Source organism: Saimiri boliviensis, chromosome 6 (genome assembly GCF_048565385.1).
Source record: "Saimiri boliviensis isolate mSaiBol1 chromosome 6, mSaiBol1.pri, whole genome shotgun sequence".
Taxonomy (NCBI): Eukaryota; Metazoa; Chordata; class Mammalia; order Primates; family Cebidae; genus Saimiri; species Saimiri boliviensis.
The window spans coordinates 124501971-124515421 of record NC_133454.1 but is presented as its reverse complement, the minus strand read 5'-3'; the positions used below and the strand labels follow the sequence as shown (position 1 = coordinate 124515421).

Sequence of the window (13451 nt, the reverse complement as noted above, 5' to 3'; positions counted from 1 at the left end):
CTTTCCCAGAAGGGAGACGGGTAGTGGCTCCGCAACCTGCACCCCCGCAGGCAAGCGGCCCACGGAATATGTGCCCAGGTGCAATGAACGGATGCGGGACGTGAGGCCAGAGTAGAAAGTTCCTGGGATCTTGCCATTGTCTCGATACCTGGGCAGTGGCTCAGTTTATCCCATTCCTAAAATTGGGGTACATACTTCACAGTGGGGCTGCGAGAATTAAATGCATGTACACTATCCCGTACCGTGCCTCTAGCGCAGTGCTTCTTTTATTATTTTATTTTATTTTAAAAACATTTTTTAATTTTTATTTTTTTTAGAGACGGGGTTTCATCATGTTGGCCAGGCTGGTCTCGAACTCCTGACCTCAGGTGATCCGTCCGCTTCGGCCTCCCAAAGTGCTGGGATTACCGAGCCACCGCACCCCGCCTATTATTATTATTATTATTATTATTATTATTATTGCAACGAAGTCTTGCTCTGTTGCCCAGGCTGGATGCAGTGGCGTCGTCTTGGCTTACTGCAACCTCTGCCTCCCGGGTTGAAGCGATTCTTCTGCCTCAGCCTCCTGAGTAGCTGGGACTACGGGCACGCGCCACTGCGCCTGGCTAATTTTTGTAGTTTTAGTAGACATGGGGTTTCACAAAACTGGTCAGGCTGATCTTAAACTCCTGACCTCATGATCCGCTCACCTCGACCTCCCGAAGTGCTGGGATCACAGATGTGAGCCACCACGCCTGGCCGCACAGTGCTTCTTAAGGCCTGGGCCTCTGACCTGCATCAGAATTGCCTTCAGGACTATCTGTGGCGCGTTATAAGTCTCTGGGCTGGGCTGCACCAAACACTCCTGTAATCCCAGCACTTGGGAGGGCCGAGGTGGGTGGATCGCTTGAGCCCAGGAATTCAAGACCAGCCTGGGCAAAATGGTGAAACTCCATCTGTATAAAAAAAAATATACAAAAAGAAAAAATAAAATAAAATTATATATATATACACACACACAAAAATGGCTGGACGCGTTGGCTCACGCCTGTAATCCAGCACTTTGGGAGGCCGAGGAGGGTGGATCACCTGGCTGGGAGTTCAAGACCAGCCTGACTAACATGAAGAAACCCCGTCTCTACTAAAAATACAAATTAAGGCCCGGCGCAGTGGCTCACGCCTGTAATCCCAGCACTTTGGGAGGCCGAGGCGGGTGGATCACGAGGTCAAGAGATCGAGACCATTCTGGTCAACATGGTGAAACCCCATCTCTACTAAAAATACAAAAATTAGCTGGGCATGGTGGCGCACGCCTGTAGTCCCAGCTACTCGGGAGGCTGAGGCAGGAGAATTGCTTGAACCCAGGAGGCGGAGGTTGCAGTGAGCCGAGATCGCGCCATTGCACTCCAGCCTGGGTAACAAGAACAAAACTCTGTCTCAAAAAAAAAAAAAAAAGGCCGGGCGCGGTGGCTCAGCCTGTAATCCCAGCACTTTGGGAGGCCGAGGCGGGTGGATCACAAGGTCGAGAGATCGAGACCATCCTGGTCAACATAGTGAAACCCCGTCTCTACTAAAAATACAAAAAATTAGCTGGGCATGGTGGCGTGTGCCTGTAATCCCAGCTCCTCAGGAGGCTGAGGCAGGAGAATTGCCTGAACCCAGGGGGCGGAGGTTGTGGTGAGCCGAGATCGCGCCATTGCACTCCAGCCTGGGTAACAAGAGCGAAACTCCATCTCAAAAAAAAAAAAAAAAAATTAAATTAAATTACCTGGGTGTGGTGGTGAATGCCTGTTACTCGGAAGGCTGAGGCAGGAGAATCCCTTGAACCTCAGAGGCAGAGGTTGTGGTGAGCCAAGATTGTGCCATTGCACTCCAGCCTGGACAACAACAGTGAGAGTCCATCCCCCCGCCAAAAAAGGAAAAAAAAAAAATACAAAAATTAGCTGGGATGATGGCCCATGCCTGTGGTCCCAGCTACACTCAGAGGCTGAGGTGGAGGAATCGCTTGAGCCATGACTGTGCCATTGCCTTCCAGCCTGGGTGACAGAGCAAGAAAAGAACAAATAAAAAAAAAAACCTCTGGGCTTCTCTCAGACCTAGCTTCTTTTTAGAAAGTTCCCAAGGAGTTCTGATGCACACTCACATTTAAGAACCCCGAGCTGGGCGCGGTGGCTCAAGCCTGTAATCCCAGCACTTTGGGAGGCCGAGGCGGGTGGATCACAAGGTCAAGAGATCGAGACCATCCTGGTCAACATGGTGAAACCCCGTCTCTACTAAAAATACAAAACATTAGCTGGGCATGGTGGCGCGTGCCTGTAATCCCAGCTACTCAGGAGGCTGAGGCAGGGGAATTGCCTGAACCCAGGAGGCGGAGGTTGCGGTGAGCCGAGATCGCGCCATTGCACTCCAGCCTGGGTAACAAGAGTGAAACTCCGTCTCAAAAAAAAAAAAAAAAAAAAAAAGAACCCCTAGGGCCAGGCACAGTGGCTCACTCCTGCAATTCCCTTTCAATCACTTTGGAAGGCGGAGGTGGGAGAATCACTTGAGTCCAGGAGGTCAGTACCAGCCTGGACAACATAGTGAGACCACCCCCTCTCTATTATCTAAAAAAAAAAAAAAGGACAGACTCAGCAGAGTTTAAGTGACTAATGGAATGTGCTGAGTGAGGAGTTGGGTGGAAATGTGAAGGGTAACTCTCCAGGTTCTCTTTCCCCCTTTTTTTTTTTTTTTTTTTTTGAAACAGAGTCTTGCTCTTGTTGCCCAGGCTGGAGTACAGCGGCACGATCTTGGCTCCTTGCAACTTCTGCCTCCCAGGTTCAAGCCTGCCTCAGCCTCCTGAGTAGCTAGGACTACAGGTGCCTGCCACCACACCCAGCTAATTTTTGTATTTTTAGTAGAGACAGGGTTTCACCATATTGGCCAGGCTGGTCTCCAACTCCTAACCTTTCAATCTACCTGCCTCAGCCTCCCAAAGCGCTAGGATTACAGGTGTGAGCCACCTGGCCTTTTTTTTTTTTTTTTTTTTTTTTTTCCCTGAGACAAGGTCTTGCTCTGTCATCCAGGCTGGAGTGCAGTGGTGCTATCTTTCGACTCACTGCAGCCTTTACCTCCTGGGCTCCTCTACCTCCCACCTCAGCCTACTGATCTTCTCTCCAGGGTTCTGACTTGGATAAAAGTGCAGCTGTGCACAAAGGTGAGGAGCTCATGAGGACAGGGAACGATCTGACTTCAGATTAGGACACAGTTGGAATGGAGGAAAAGAAGAAAAAGACTTTCTCAAGTATCAAAGTAGCCCTTGAAACATTACTTATGATAGGCTGTTGGAGGAAGGTTGGAATGGAAAAACTCACTGGTTTACTTGTTCTTTGCCAGGGCTCCTGAAGGCCAAACAGCTCACCACCTGTTTTCATTATGGCCTGTGAGCTAAAATGGCTTTCTCATTCATAAATAGTTTTTTAAAAAATAACATTTCATGACACCTGAACATCAAATGCAACACAGTCACACCCATTTTTAACATATGATCTATATGCTTTTGCTCTATAAGAGCAGAGTTGAGGCTGGGCATGGTGGCTTATGCCTGTAATCCCAGCACTTTGGGAGGCCAAGGCAGGCAGACCACCTGAGGTCGGGAGTTCAAGACCAGCCTGGCTAACATGATGAAACCCCATCTCTACTAAAAATACAAAAATTAGCCAAGCATGGTGGCAGGCTCCTGTAATCCCAGCTACTCTGGAGGCTGAGGCAGGAGAATCACTTGAACCTGGGAGGTGGAGGTTTCGGTGAGCCAAGATCGCATTACTGCACTCCAGCCTGGGTGACAAGAGTGAAACTCTGTTTCAAAAAAAAGAGCAGCCTTAAGTAGCTACCACAGAGATTTTGTGGTCGTCCAAACCTAAAACATTTCCTATCTGATATTTTACAGAAAACGTTTGCTGACCTCTAAATCAACGGGATGTCTAAAGATCATTAAAAAATACCTGAAGATTTCAACCTATGAAGATATAATCTTAAGAAAATGAAAAAGGGGCCTGGGCAGTGTGGCTTACGCCTGTAATCCCAGCACTTTGGGAGGCCAACACAGGCAGATCACGAAGTCAAGAGATCAATACCATCCTAGCCAACATGGCAAAAACTCGTCTCTACTAAAAATACCAAAAAAATTAGCTGGGCCATGGTGGCGCACGCCTGTAATCCCAGCTATTCGGGAGGCTGAGGTAGAAGAATCACTTGAACCTGGAAGGCGGAGGTTGCAGTGAGCCGAGATTGCACCACTGCACTCCAGCCTGGCGACAGAGTGACTCCATCTCAAAAAGAAAAAGAAGAAAAAAAAAAAAAAAAAAACCACCATGAAAAAGGGTATAGATTGAGGTCTACTCCAAGAAGTCTATAAACATTTTTAAAAGTTGGAGAATAGGCTAGGTGGGTAGCTTACACCTGTAATCCCAGCACTTTAGGAGACTGAGGTGGGTGGATCAGAAGGTCAAGAGATTGAGACCATCCTGGCCAACATGGTGAAACCCTGTCTCTATTAAAAATACAAAAAAGCTGGGCATGGTGGCTCACACCTGCAATCCTAGCACTTTGAGAGGCCGAGGTGGGTGGATCACCTGAGGTCAGGAGTTCAAGACCAGCCTGGCCATCATGGTGAAATCCCATCTTTAAAAAAAAAAAAAATAGCTGGGCATGGTAGTTCTCACCTGCAATCCCAGCTACTCGGGAGACTGAGGCAGGAGAATTGCTTGAACCTGGGAGGCGGAGGTTGCAGTGAGCCAAGAGCACACCATTGCACTACAGCCTGGCACCTGGAGACAGAGCAAGACTGTGTCTCAAAAAACAAAAAAAAAGTTGGAGATAATGTTAAGAAAAATCATCCAAAAACTGGAAATCCAAGAGTGTAGTGTGTCCTTTCAATGTCACACTGGGTCATTGTTTCAGAAGCCCACCCAAGGATTATTTACCCACAGGAATATACAGTTGTTTGACTTTGCTACTTACTAGTAAGGTAAACAGACTCTGAAATTACGAGGAGATATAGTCCAGGAGAGATGAAAAACATGTATATCCAGTAGAAAAGTTACCTCAAAGGGTATAATTTTTGTCATGTAGGACATCCAGTGCATTTTGCATCTAACCTACTAATCGTGTGCTAAACATTCCTCTTTATTTTATTTATTTGTTTCCAGACTTGCTCAGTCACCCAGGCTGAAGTACAATGACACGATCTCAGTTCACTACAACCTCTGCCTCCCAGGTTCAAGCGATTCTCCTGCCTCAGCCTCCCAAGTAGCTGGGATTACAGGAGCCCACCACCATGTCTGGCTAGTTTTTTCTATTTTTAGTAGAGATGGGGTTTCACTATGTTGGCCAGGCTGGTCTTGAACTCCTGACCTCAGGTGATCCACCCACCTTGGCCTCCCAAAGTGCTGGCATTACAGGCGTGAGCCACCGTGCCCGGCCTAACATTCCTCTTTAAATACCTGTCCTGTCCGGCTCCTCATCTGCATCACCACCTTATCAAATGGGAATCCCCTCACCAAAGATCTTTTTTTTTTTGAGACAAGGTCTCACCATGCCTCCATGCTGGACTGTAATGGTACAAGCAGGGCTGGAATTCCTAGGATCAAGTGATCTTCCCACCTCAGCCTCCCAAGTAGCTGGGACTACAGGCACAGGCCACCACACCCAGCAAATCTCATTTTAAAAAATTTTTTAGTAGAGAGAGGCCTGGCATGGTGGCTCATGCCTGTAATCCCAGCACTTTGGGAGGCCAAGGCGGGCAAATCATGAGGTCAAGAGATAGAGACCATACTGGCCAGTATGGTGCAACCCCGTCTCTACTAAAAAATACAAAAATTAGCCAGACATGGTGGTGTGCACCTGTAGTCCCAGCTCCTCAGGAGGCTGAGGCAAGGAAATTGGGGAGGCAGGGGTTGCAGTGAGCGAAGCTCGGGCCATTGCACTCCAGCCTGGCGACAGAGTGAGACACCGTTTCAAAAAAAAAAAAAAAAAAAATTTAATAGAGAGGTCTCACTATGTTGCCCAGGCTGGTCTCAAACTTCTGAGCTCAAGTGATCCTCTCACCTCAGCCTCCCAAAGTGCTGGGATTATGGGCATGAGCCACTGCGCCTGGCCCAATAAATTTAGTTATGTGTTCATTCTATATTTAGACATAATTTTAAACTTTTTGAAAGTACACTTTGACAAATCATATGGTATTTTAAAAAATGCATTAAACTTATGCATATATATGTGTGGGTGGGAGACCCTGCAAGTGCCAAGGCGAGGGTCTGAAGCCTCAGCCTGTTCCCATATAAATACTGAACTCGAAAAGATTTAGAGTTATAGTTACAGTTATTCCTATAATCATAATCACATATTCATATGTAATCACAGACATACATATACTCAATATAACCTTTTAATTTTACTAATGATTCTCAGGTCATGAAGTGTGGAAATGAAGTGCCATTGGGAAGGAAGTGACCCAAAGGTAAGATGTTTTAAGTCTTCTGTCACACCCTCATAAGAGCTGCTGGAGCGCCAGCACTGGGAAAGCGCCCGCTGTTTAGCCAGTTAGGGAAGGAGATGTCCAAGATGTCCAAGACATCTCCTTCCTCAGGGCATGTGAGGAGAAAATTCCGCTACTCCAAGCTCTTGCAGTAGGCCTGATGGCTGTCAGGGAAACCCACAGACATCCAAGGGCTTGTCTCTCTGTGATGCTGTGCTTCAGCCGTCATGTTCCATGTCTTTCTTTTTCTTTTCTTTTCTTTTCTTTTTTTTTTTGAGACAGAGTTTCGCTCTTGTTACCCAGGCTGGAGTGCAATGGCGCGATCTCAGCTCACCGCAACCTCCACCTCCTGGGTTCAGGCAATTCTCCTGCCTCAGCCTCCCGAGTAGCTGGGATTACAGGCACGCGCCATCATGCCCAGCTAATTTTTTGTATTTTTAGTAGAGACGGGGGTTTCACCATGTTGACCAGGATGGTCTCGATCTCTTGACCTCGTGATCCACCCGCCTTGGCCTCCCAAAGTGCTGGGATTACAGGCTTGAGCCACCGCACCCGGCCCATGTCTACTTTCATGTTCTGCTTCTGCACCTGGTTCCTCTTTTTCTTAGAAGATAACAATCAGTAATGGTAACATAAATCTTAATGTCCATGTTATTTCCTGACAAGTATGGAAAAACTGCTGACACATTAAGTTTTTTTCCTCGCCTCGGCTACTCAAAAGTCCTGGGCCCCTATCTCCAAGACATGTGATTTACTTGGCCCTATCACTGACCACCAATGCCCGGCCCTACCTACCCTGCTCCCTGCTTTGTACTCACTCAGTAAAAGTCAGAGTACCCAAGCACTCGAGGCCACTGCCGGCTTCCGTGGTTTGGCTGGCAGTGGACCCCTGGGCCCAAACTCTTTTTTTCTCTTTCTTGGTGTCGTGTCTTTTATTTCCACAGTTTCTCGTTTCCACACCAGTAGAGAGGGGCTCACAGGACCCAGTAGGGCTGGACCCTACATATATGTACATCTAGATTTATGAAGTCACCATTACCATTACACCTAGAAGGGACTTAAAAGACGCCAACTCACCAAACTGGTGAAGGGTTACCTCATTGGTGAGGATGCAGCAGAAAGACTGTTACATTTTCCTCTGTATGCTTGTGTATTATGCAAGTATTTTACAAGAACATATTCAGATATATATATAAACACTTTTTTTTTTTTTTTGACGACAGAGTTTCACTCGTTACCCAGGCTGGGGTACAATGGCGAGATCTTGGCTCACCACAACCTCCGCCTCCCAGGTTCAAGCGATTCTCCTGCCTCAGCCTCCCGAATAGGTGAGATTACAGACATGTGCCACCATGCCAGGCTAATTTTATATTTTTAGTAGAGATGTTGGTCAGGCAAGTCTTGAACTCCTAACCTCAGGTGATCCACCAACCTCGGAATCCCAAAGTGTTGGGATTACAGGCGTGAGTCATCACGCCCAGCCGCCCCTCAACTTTTCTGAGCCCCCGTTCTTCATCTGTAAACTGCTCGCACTACCTCCATGGTGGGAAAATTGAGATGTGCACAAAAGTGTCTAGCGTGAGGACAGGACAACTAGGGTGGCTGCCCCTTCGCCATCGCCACAAGCCCCCACTGGTCTCACAGTTCAAAGCACCCCCTACTGCCCGTGAAGCAGTCCTGCATTGGCTGAAATCAGCCTGTGTTCTAGAATCTTGTCCCCTCCGTCCTTCTGGTTCTAGAATTCCACTGCTACTCCCGGCCAGGCACGCTAGAATCAAAGGCACTGCTGCTTTTCCTGGACAGGGCCCACTTGCCCCAGCTCTCAAGTCTGACTTGTGTGTACACTGCGGCCAAGATGAGGCTGCGGGACCGCATCATCACATTCTTCTTCCCAAAAGGCATGGTGCTCACCACGGCTGCACTGATGCTCTTCCTCCTACACCTGGGCATCTTCAGCAGCGACATGCACAACTTCTGCATCACCTACCACTATGACCTCATGAGCTTCCACTACACGCTGGTCCTGATGGTAAGTTCAGGGCAGGGACTCAAGGGCTGGCTGCGGGAGGCCCAAGGGCCTGATGGAAACCCCACTGTTGTGTCAGGGGGCCACTCTCCCACTGGATGGGCCTACAGTTCTCCCAGGTGATCAGCATCTGCTGGGCCGCCACGGGGTCACTCTACGCTGAGATGACAAAAAACAAGTACACCTGCTGCTGTGCCATGACCATCCTGGGTGAGTGGCAAGAGTAGGAGGGTGCAGGGGGAGCAGGGAGCTTTGGAACCCTGAGATGTGGCAGGGAAGGGTACTGGGGCTGATGGGAGCTCTGTCCTCCACCCAGTCCTCAATGGAGCAATGTTCTTCAGCCGCCTGTCCTTGGAGTTTCTGGCCATTCAGTACCGGGAGGAGAACCACTGAGGACTGGGGAGTTGGAACAGGGCTGAGGAGGGGAAGGAAAAGGCTGCCTCGGGTGTTTTAATAAAGTTGCTGTTTATTGCCACCTGCCAACTCCTTCATGGGGTGAGGGGTGGGAGGCTGGAGACCCAGGGGAAAGCAAGTCAAGACAAATGCTCGACTCACGGGGACTCCAGGCCCAGCCCGCAGCCACTCTGGTGGACTCAGCTTTGGGCCTGGGGTCTTAGTGTCTTAGGCTTGAGGGAGAGGAGCAGTGAAGAGGTGCCCCCAGCCTCCCCGCCACCCTGCCTCTCCTCCACAGGAACCAAGTCCTAGGCTGGCCTAGCCACAAGCAAGGGGGCTCAGGAGGGGCCCACGCGGATGTGAGGGTTCATGAGCGGGTCCAGGTTGGGATCGCTGTCAGCTGCGGCCCGGCCTAGGCGAGACATGAGGGCAAGGAGGGCCAGGAAGCCCAACAGCCCCAAGAGCAGCAGCAGCCCCGCCCGCTGGAGCAGGGTCAGCGGCCGCTTCCGAGACCCGGCCCGGCTCCTGGGGGGATGAGGGGAAAATCAGGTCAGGCCCCAGCCCCCGACAACCCCCACGGCATGGAGAGAAGCCCTGCTCACCACCCATTCCTGAGCCTTCGCCTCCTCGTCTGTGCCTCAGGGATGATCACTCCTGTACCTGCCACCATAGGGTGCTATTGTGCAGCTCAGACCAGCAGAGGCACAGGGCTGTGTTCCGCAAACCAGAACGTGTCAGGCGTCGGGCGGAGTTACAAAGATTAGGGGGTGTCAGATCAGGAAGGGGCCTCAAAGAGCCTGAGTCCAAACCTCCTGTGTGGGAGGCACAGAGACAGCCCCAGAGGGAAACCAACCACAGCTTTTGCTGCGCAGCCAAGGCCTCTCTGCACAGCACCGGGTACTGTTCCTTTCCAGAACAAGCCCCTTTGTCATGAAACTGTCCCTCCCAAGGCCTCTGGCTCCTACTCCCTCTCTGCCCCTTTCTGGCATTCTGCCCTGCCTGACCCTCTGTACCTTAGCAGCTGGGCCAGCCAACCCAAGGCAGGCCGGCGTCGGTACTTGTCATCGTCACAGTCTCCGTGGAGGCCTGGTGTCCGGTCATCATCCCGTGTGTCATACACCTTCCTTGGGGCTATAGGGTAGAGCCACTAGCATCAATAGATTCAGGAAAACTGGCCACTTTGGGGAGGGCTGGGTGGGGGGTCACCTGCCTTCCTCAGGCTGACAGAGCATCTCAGAATTGTGAGGAGGTAATGGCAGTGCCTGGATTGAGGAAAGGTTCCTCCAGGTGGGTCTCTGGATCCTCAAGCTCCCCCCACACAAACCACTACCCTCTTTTTTATCCTTCTGTGGCCTGGATAACTCCCAGGCTCACCATGAGTCGAAGGCTCAGGATTGCCCATGTGGATCACTGTGTGCTGCTCGGGCCGGCCTGGGGAAGCCGGGGGACGGGGGGCCTGGCTGTAGAAGGCTGGGGCAGCAGAGGCGCTGTCTACCTCCTCTGGTCCAGGGGTACTGCTGGCTGTGGGTGGGAAGAGAGCTGTCAGCAGAAGCGGGTAGAGCTGAGGGGTAGAGCATTTGACTGCAGACCAAGAGAGCTGTCAGCAGAGCAGGGAGGCTAAAGCTCAAACAGCTGGTGGAAGCCACCACTTACCATTAAAGCTGGACCAGTCAGAGAAGTTGGAGGTGTTGAGGGGCTCAGGCTCTGGGCTCACCACCTCATCAATCTGGAGGAAGGAATCCGGGTCACCAGGCTGCCTAGTACTGTCCCCACCCACCCATCTAGCTCAGGTGGGGCCCAGGGCAGACGGATGGTCAGAGGGACTCTCACCAGAGGGAGGCCCAGTCCTGCCCGGGCCCAGTTGACTGTGGCCAGCTTCTCTCTCAGTGTGGAGGCCACGGGGCCAGCCAGGTTGCTTGGGGGGAAGATGGGGCCATTGCAGCTGGGGCACTGGTAGCCGGCAGGTGCTGTGTTTCGGGGTAGCTGGGCAGCACGTTCATTGAGGCAGGCCCAGTGAAAGAGATCTTAGGGCCCATGAGACAGGGGAGAGGAGAAATGAGGAAGAGGGCGCTTAGGGCTCCGAGCCCAGCATCAGCCCCCAGACCACTGTAGGGACATATGGACACGTAGATGTGTACCAGAGCCTTCTCCTCCCCTCCCCCTCCCCTAAAGGTCCATTTCATCAGTGTTCCCTAAAACGTCAGTCTTCTTGGCTACCACCATCTAAGTCCAGGCAGCTGCTACCAAGCTGCCCAGTTCACAGGGGTGAGGTTGGGTGGCAAGAAAATGCCACCTCCTGTTGAAGTGAGTCCTCTCTGGGCCTGCACTCATACTCTTTGGGCTAATGGCTAATAATGAACAGTTTCAAACAAGTATAGCCCTCACACATACACAGCTATACACTCACAGGTTTGCTCACACTCAGGCACCCTCAACCATGCATTCTCTTGCACTCCCACAACATACCTGTATTCGTATGTTCACATACGTACATTTACCCATTCACTCACCCCCAAGTACTAATCAACACACTAACGCTCAATTTAAACACACCACGTTCACGAAATGCCTGCAAGCACACACACGCATTCACAAGGAGAAACACATATGGAGCTGTCTCTTGCATGTGCTCCTTCAAAAACGAGCTGCCAGGCACAGTGGCTCCTGACTATAATCCCAGCACTTTGGGAGGCTGAGGCGGGTGGGTCACCTGAGGTTGGGAATTCGAGACCATCGTGACCAACAAGGAGAAACCCCGTCTCTATTAAAAACACAAAATTAGCAGGGCTTGGTGACGTATGCCTATAATCCTAGCTACTCAAGAGGCTGAGGCAAGAGAATCACTGGAACCTGGGAGGCAGAGGTTGCAGCGAGCCCAGATCAGGCCATTGCACTCCAGCCTGGATAACAAGAGTGAAACTCTGTCTCAAACAAAAACTAGAGCTAAGGCTCTTACCCCAGATTCAGGTCAAAGTCACGACACATATGTCTGCTGACTTAGCTAACTTTAATGTGAGAAACTCACTTCCTCTCTGTTTAGCCCTGGAATCAGTGTTGGATCCTAAATATCTGAAACCTTGAAAGCTACATGCTGGTCTGGCTAGCTAATAGTCACAGCTACCACCATACCCATGAGCTTGACTGGCTCTTGCTCAACCCTCCAGATTGGCAGTGTTTTAATTTTTAGGAAAGAGGAACTAGGAGCTTTACTTTTTAGGAAAGGCAGTGAGGCCTAGAAAGGAAGAATAATTTGCCTGAACTTACAGAGCAGGTAAGGAACTTTAACAGGACTAGAATCTGGGCTCTCAGACTTGGGGGAATCACTGTCCTGCTGCTTGAGAAGGGCCTGGATACCAGTCACCAAGCTGGCCCCTGAGGCTGGCCTGATCCCCCCAAGGTGCCAAAGCCTCACCATAGCAGACAAGGCGGGTCGTCTCCCGGCTGGCCAGGGGTATGTTGCACAGGCGGCAATTGGGGTTGTAGTCGCTATCTTGGAGCCACTGCAGGTAGGACTGGACGATGCACTGGAGTGGGAGAGAGATGTCACAACTGGTGCTGGTGCTGCTGAGCCTATCACCCCAAGGTCCAACAGCCTCTTTTTCTCTAGTCACAGAGGAGACTCATCCTTTCATTTGTTCAATCAATAAACATTTATTGAGCACAAACTGTGTGCCAGACTCTCTATTGGGGCCAGGGGATTTATCAGTGAACAAAATAAACCAAGTCCTTGCCCTCGTGGGGCTTACATTCTAGTGCGGGACCCCTCATGGATCTGGAGGAAGCCAATACCGCCTGCCCACCCAGTGCCCTGCTCAACCGCTCCCCTGAAGGTCCCACCTTGGCGTGATTGGCTACCAGGCAGTGTTCGCAGACGTTGACCCGATGTTCGAAGCAGAATAGGTTGGTCACCTTTCTCTTGGGGCACTTACAAAGCCCCATGGTCGATCCTGGGAAAGGGAGTTGGTAGGAAGCCAGGTTCTGGTGGCCGCCACTACGCTCTTACCAGCCCAGTTTCCACTTAACTCCCCAACACCTCTCATATTCGCCCCGACCCGATTCCTGCTCACTGCCCTTCCTTAGGCGGCGAAACATTCTCAGCATAAATCCCGCCTCCGGCGACCCCTCAATCCTTCTGGTTTCCGCCCCCGGCCAGGTCCCTCCATCAGCGACTCCCCTATACCACCGGCCCCGCCCCCAAGGCCCCTCCTGAGCCCCACCCCCAAGCCCCGCCCCTTCTCTACAGACCCCAGTCTCTGTGTTTACTGATCGGCCGCTGCACCAGTTCCGAAGGGCGCTAGCGATGGTTCGAGAAGCGGTAGGGCAGGGACCACGCACCCCGAGGCCCCTGCTCCGCTCCCTTCAGTCTCAGCCGCCCCGATTACCCCTCCGCTGCCACGTCTCTTCCGGGTGCGGCGCGCGCTGATGACGCCACCGCGCCCCTGGGCCACGCCTCCGTGACGCTAGACGTGAAGACGGGTGGAAAAGACGGGGTTGGGATCCGAGCGCTGCGGATCTCTCGCTACGTCACTTCCGCTTCCTTCC

The 13451-nt window shown here is 51.3% G+C and overlaps 2 protein-coding genes across 4 annotated transcripts; one reads left to right on the top strand and one right to left on the bottom strand.

Moving 5' to 3' along the window:
- Positions 1-7636: 7636 nt before the first annotated feature.
- On the bottom strand, positions 7637-13340 carry ZFPL1 (zinc finger protein like 1). 2 transcript variants are annotated; one of them, XM_003937679.4, is made up of 8 exons: positions 13155-13340; positions 12747-12856; positions 12322-12433; positions 10740-10933; positions 10563-10635; positions 10284-10430; positions 9923-10040; positions 7637-9434 (listed from the first exon to the last, which is right to left on the bottom strand). In XM_003937679.4, exons 2-8 carry the CDS (start codon positions 12846-12848, stop codon positions 9248-9250), a joined length of 933 nt encoding a protein of 310 aa, XP_003937728.1. In that variant the 5' UTR covers positions 12849-12856; positions 13155-13340; the 3' UTR covers positions 7637-9247. The 2 variants fall into 2 exon arrangements, with proteins under 2 accessions (XP_003937728.1, XP_074257789.1); XM_074401688.1 differs by lacking the exon at positions 7637-9434 and adding an exon at positions 9441-9619.
- Positions 8269-8935, top strand: TMEM262 (transmembrane protein 262). Of its 2 annotated transcripts, none has more exons than XM_003937682.4 (3): positions 8269-8519; positions 8627-8694; positions 8833-8935. In XM_003937682.4, the coding sequence occupies exons 1-3, from the start codon at positions 8346-8348 to the stop codon at positions 8933-8935; spliced, it is 345 nt and encodes a 114-aa protein (XP_003937731.2). In that variant the 5' UTR covers positions 8269-8345. The 2 variants fall into 2 exon arrangements, with proteins under 2 accessions (XP_003937731.2, XP_010346597.2); XM_010348295.3 differs by having other exon boundaries at positions 8627-8726; positions 8833-8909.
- Positions 13341-13451: the final 111 nt, after the last annotated feature.

Coding starts and splice junctions, on each gene's coding strand:
- TMEM262 (XM_010348295.3), top strand. CDS start 8,346: ATGAGGCTGCGGGACCGCATCATCACATTCTTCTTCCCAAAAGGCATG. Junction 8,520..8,626: donor ACTACACGCTGGTCCTGATG/GTAAGTTCAGGG, acceptor ATGGGCCTACAG/TTCTCCCAGGTGATCAGCAT. Junction 8,727..8,832: donor CTGTGCCATGACCATCCTGG/GTGAGTGGCAAG, acceptor TCCTCCACCCAG/TCCTCAATGGAGCAATGTTC.
- ZFPL1 (XM_003937679.4), bottom strand. CDS start 12,848: ATGGGGCTTTGTAAGTGCCCCAAGAGAAAGGTGACCAACCTATTCTGC. Junction 12,434..12,746: donor TGGTAGCCAATCACGCCAAG/GTGGGACCTTCA, acceptor CTCCCACTCCAG/TGCATCGTCCAGTCCTACCT. Junction 9,435..9,922: donor TGGCTGGCCCAGCTGCTAAG/GTACAGAGGGTC, acceptor TCATCCCCCCAG/GAGCCGGGCCGGGTCTCGGA.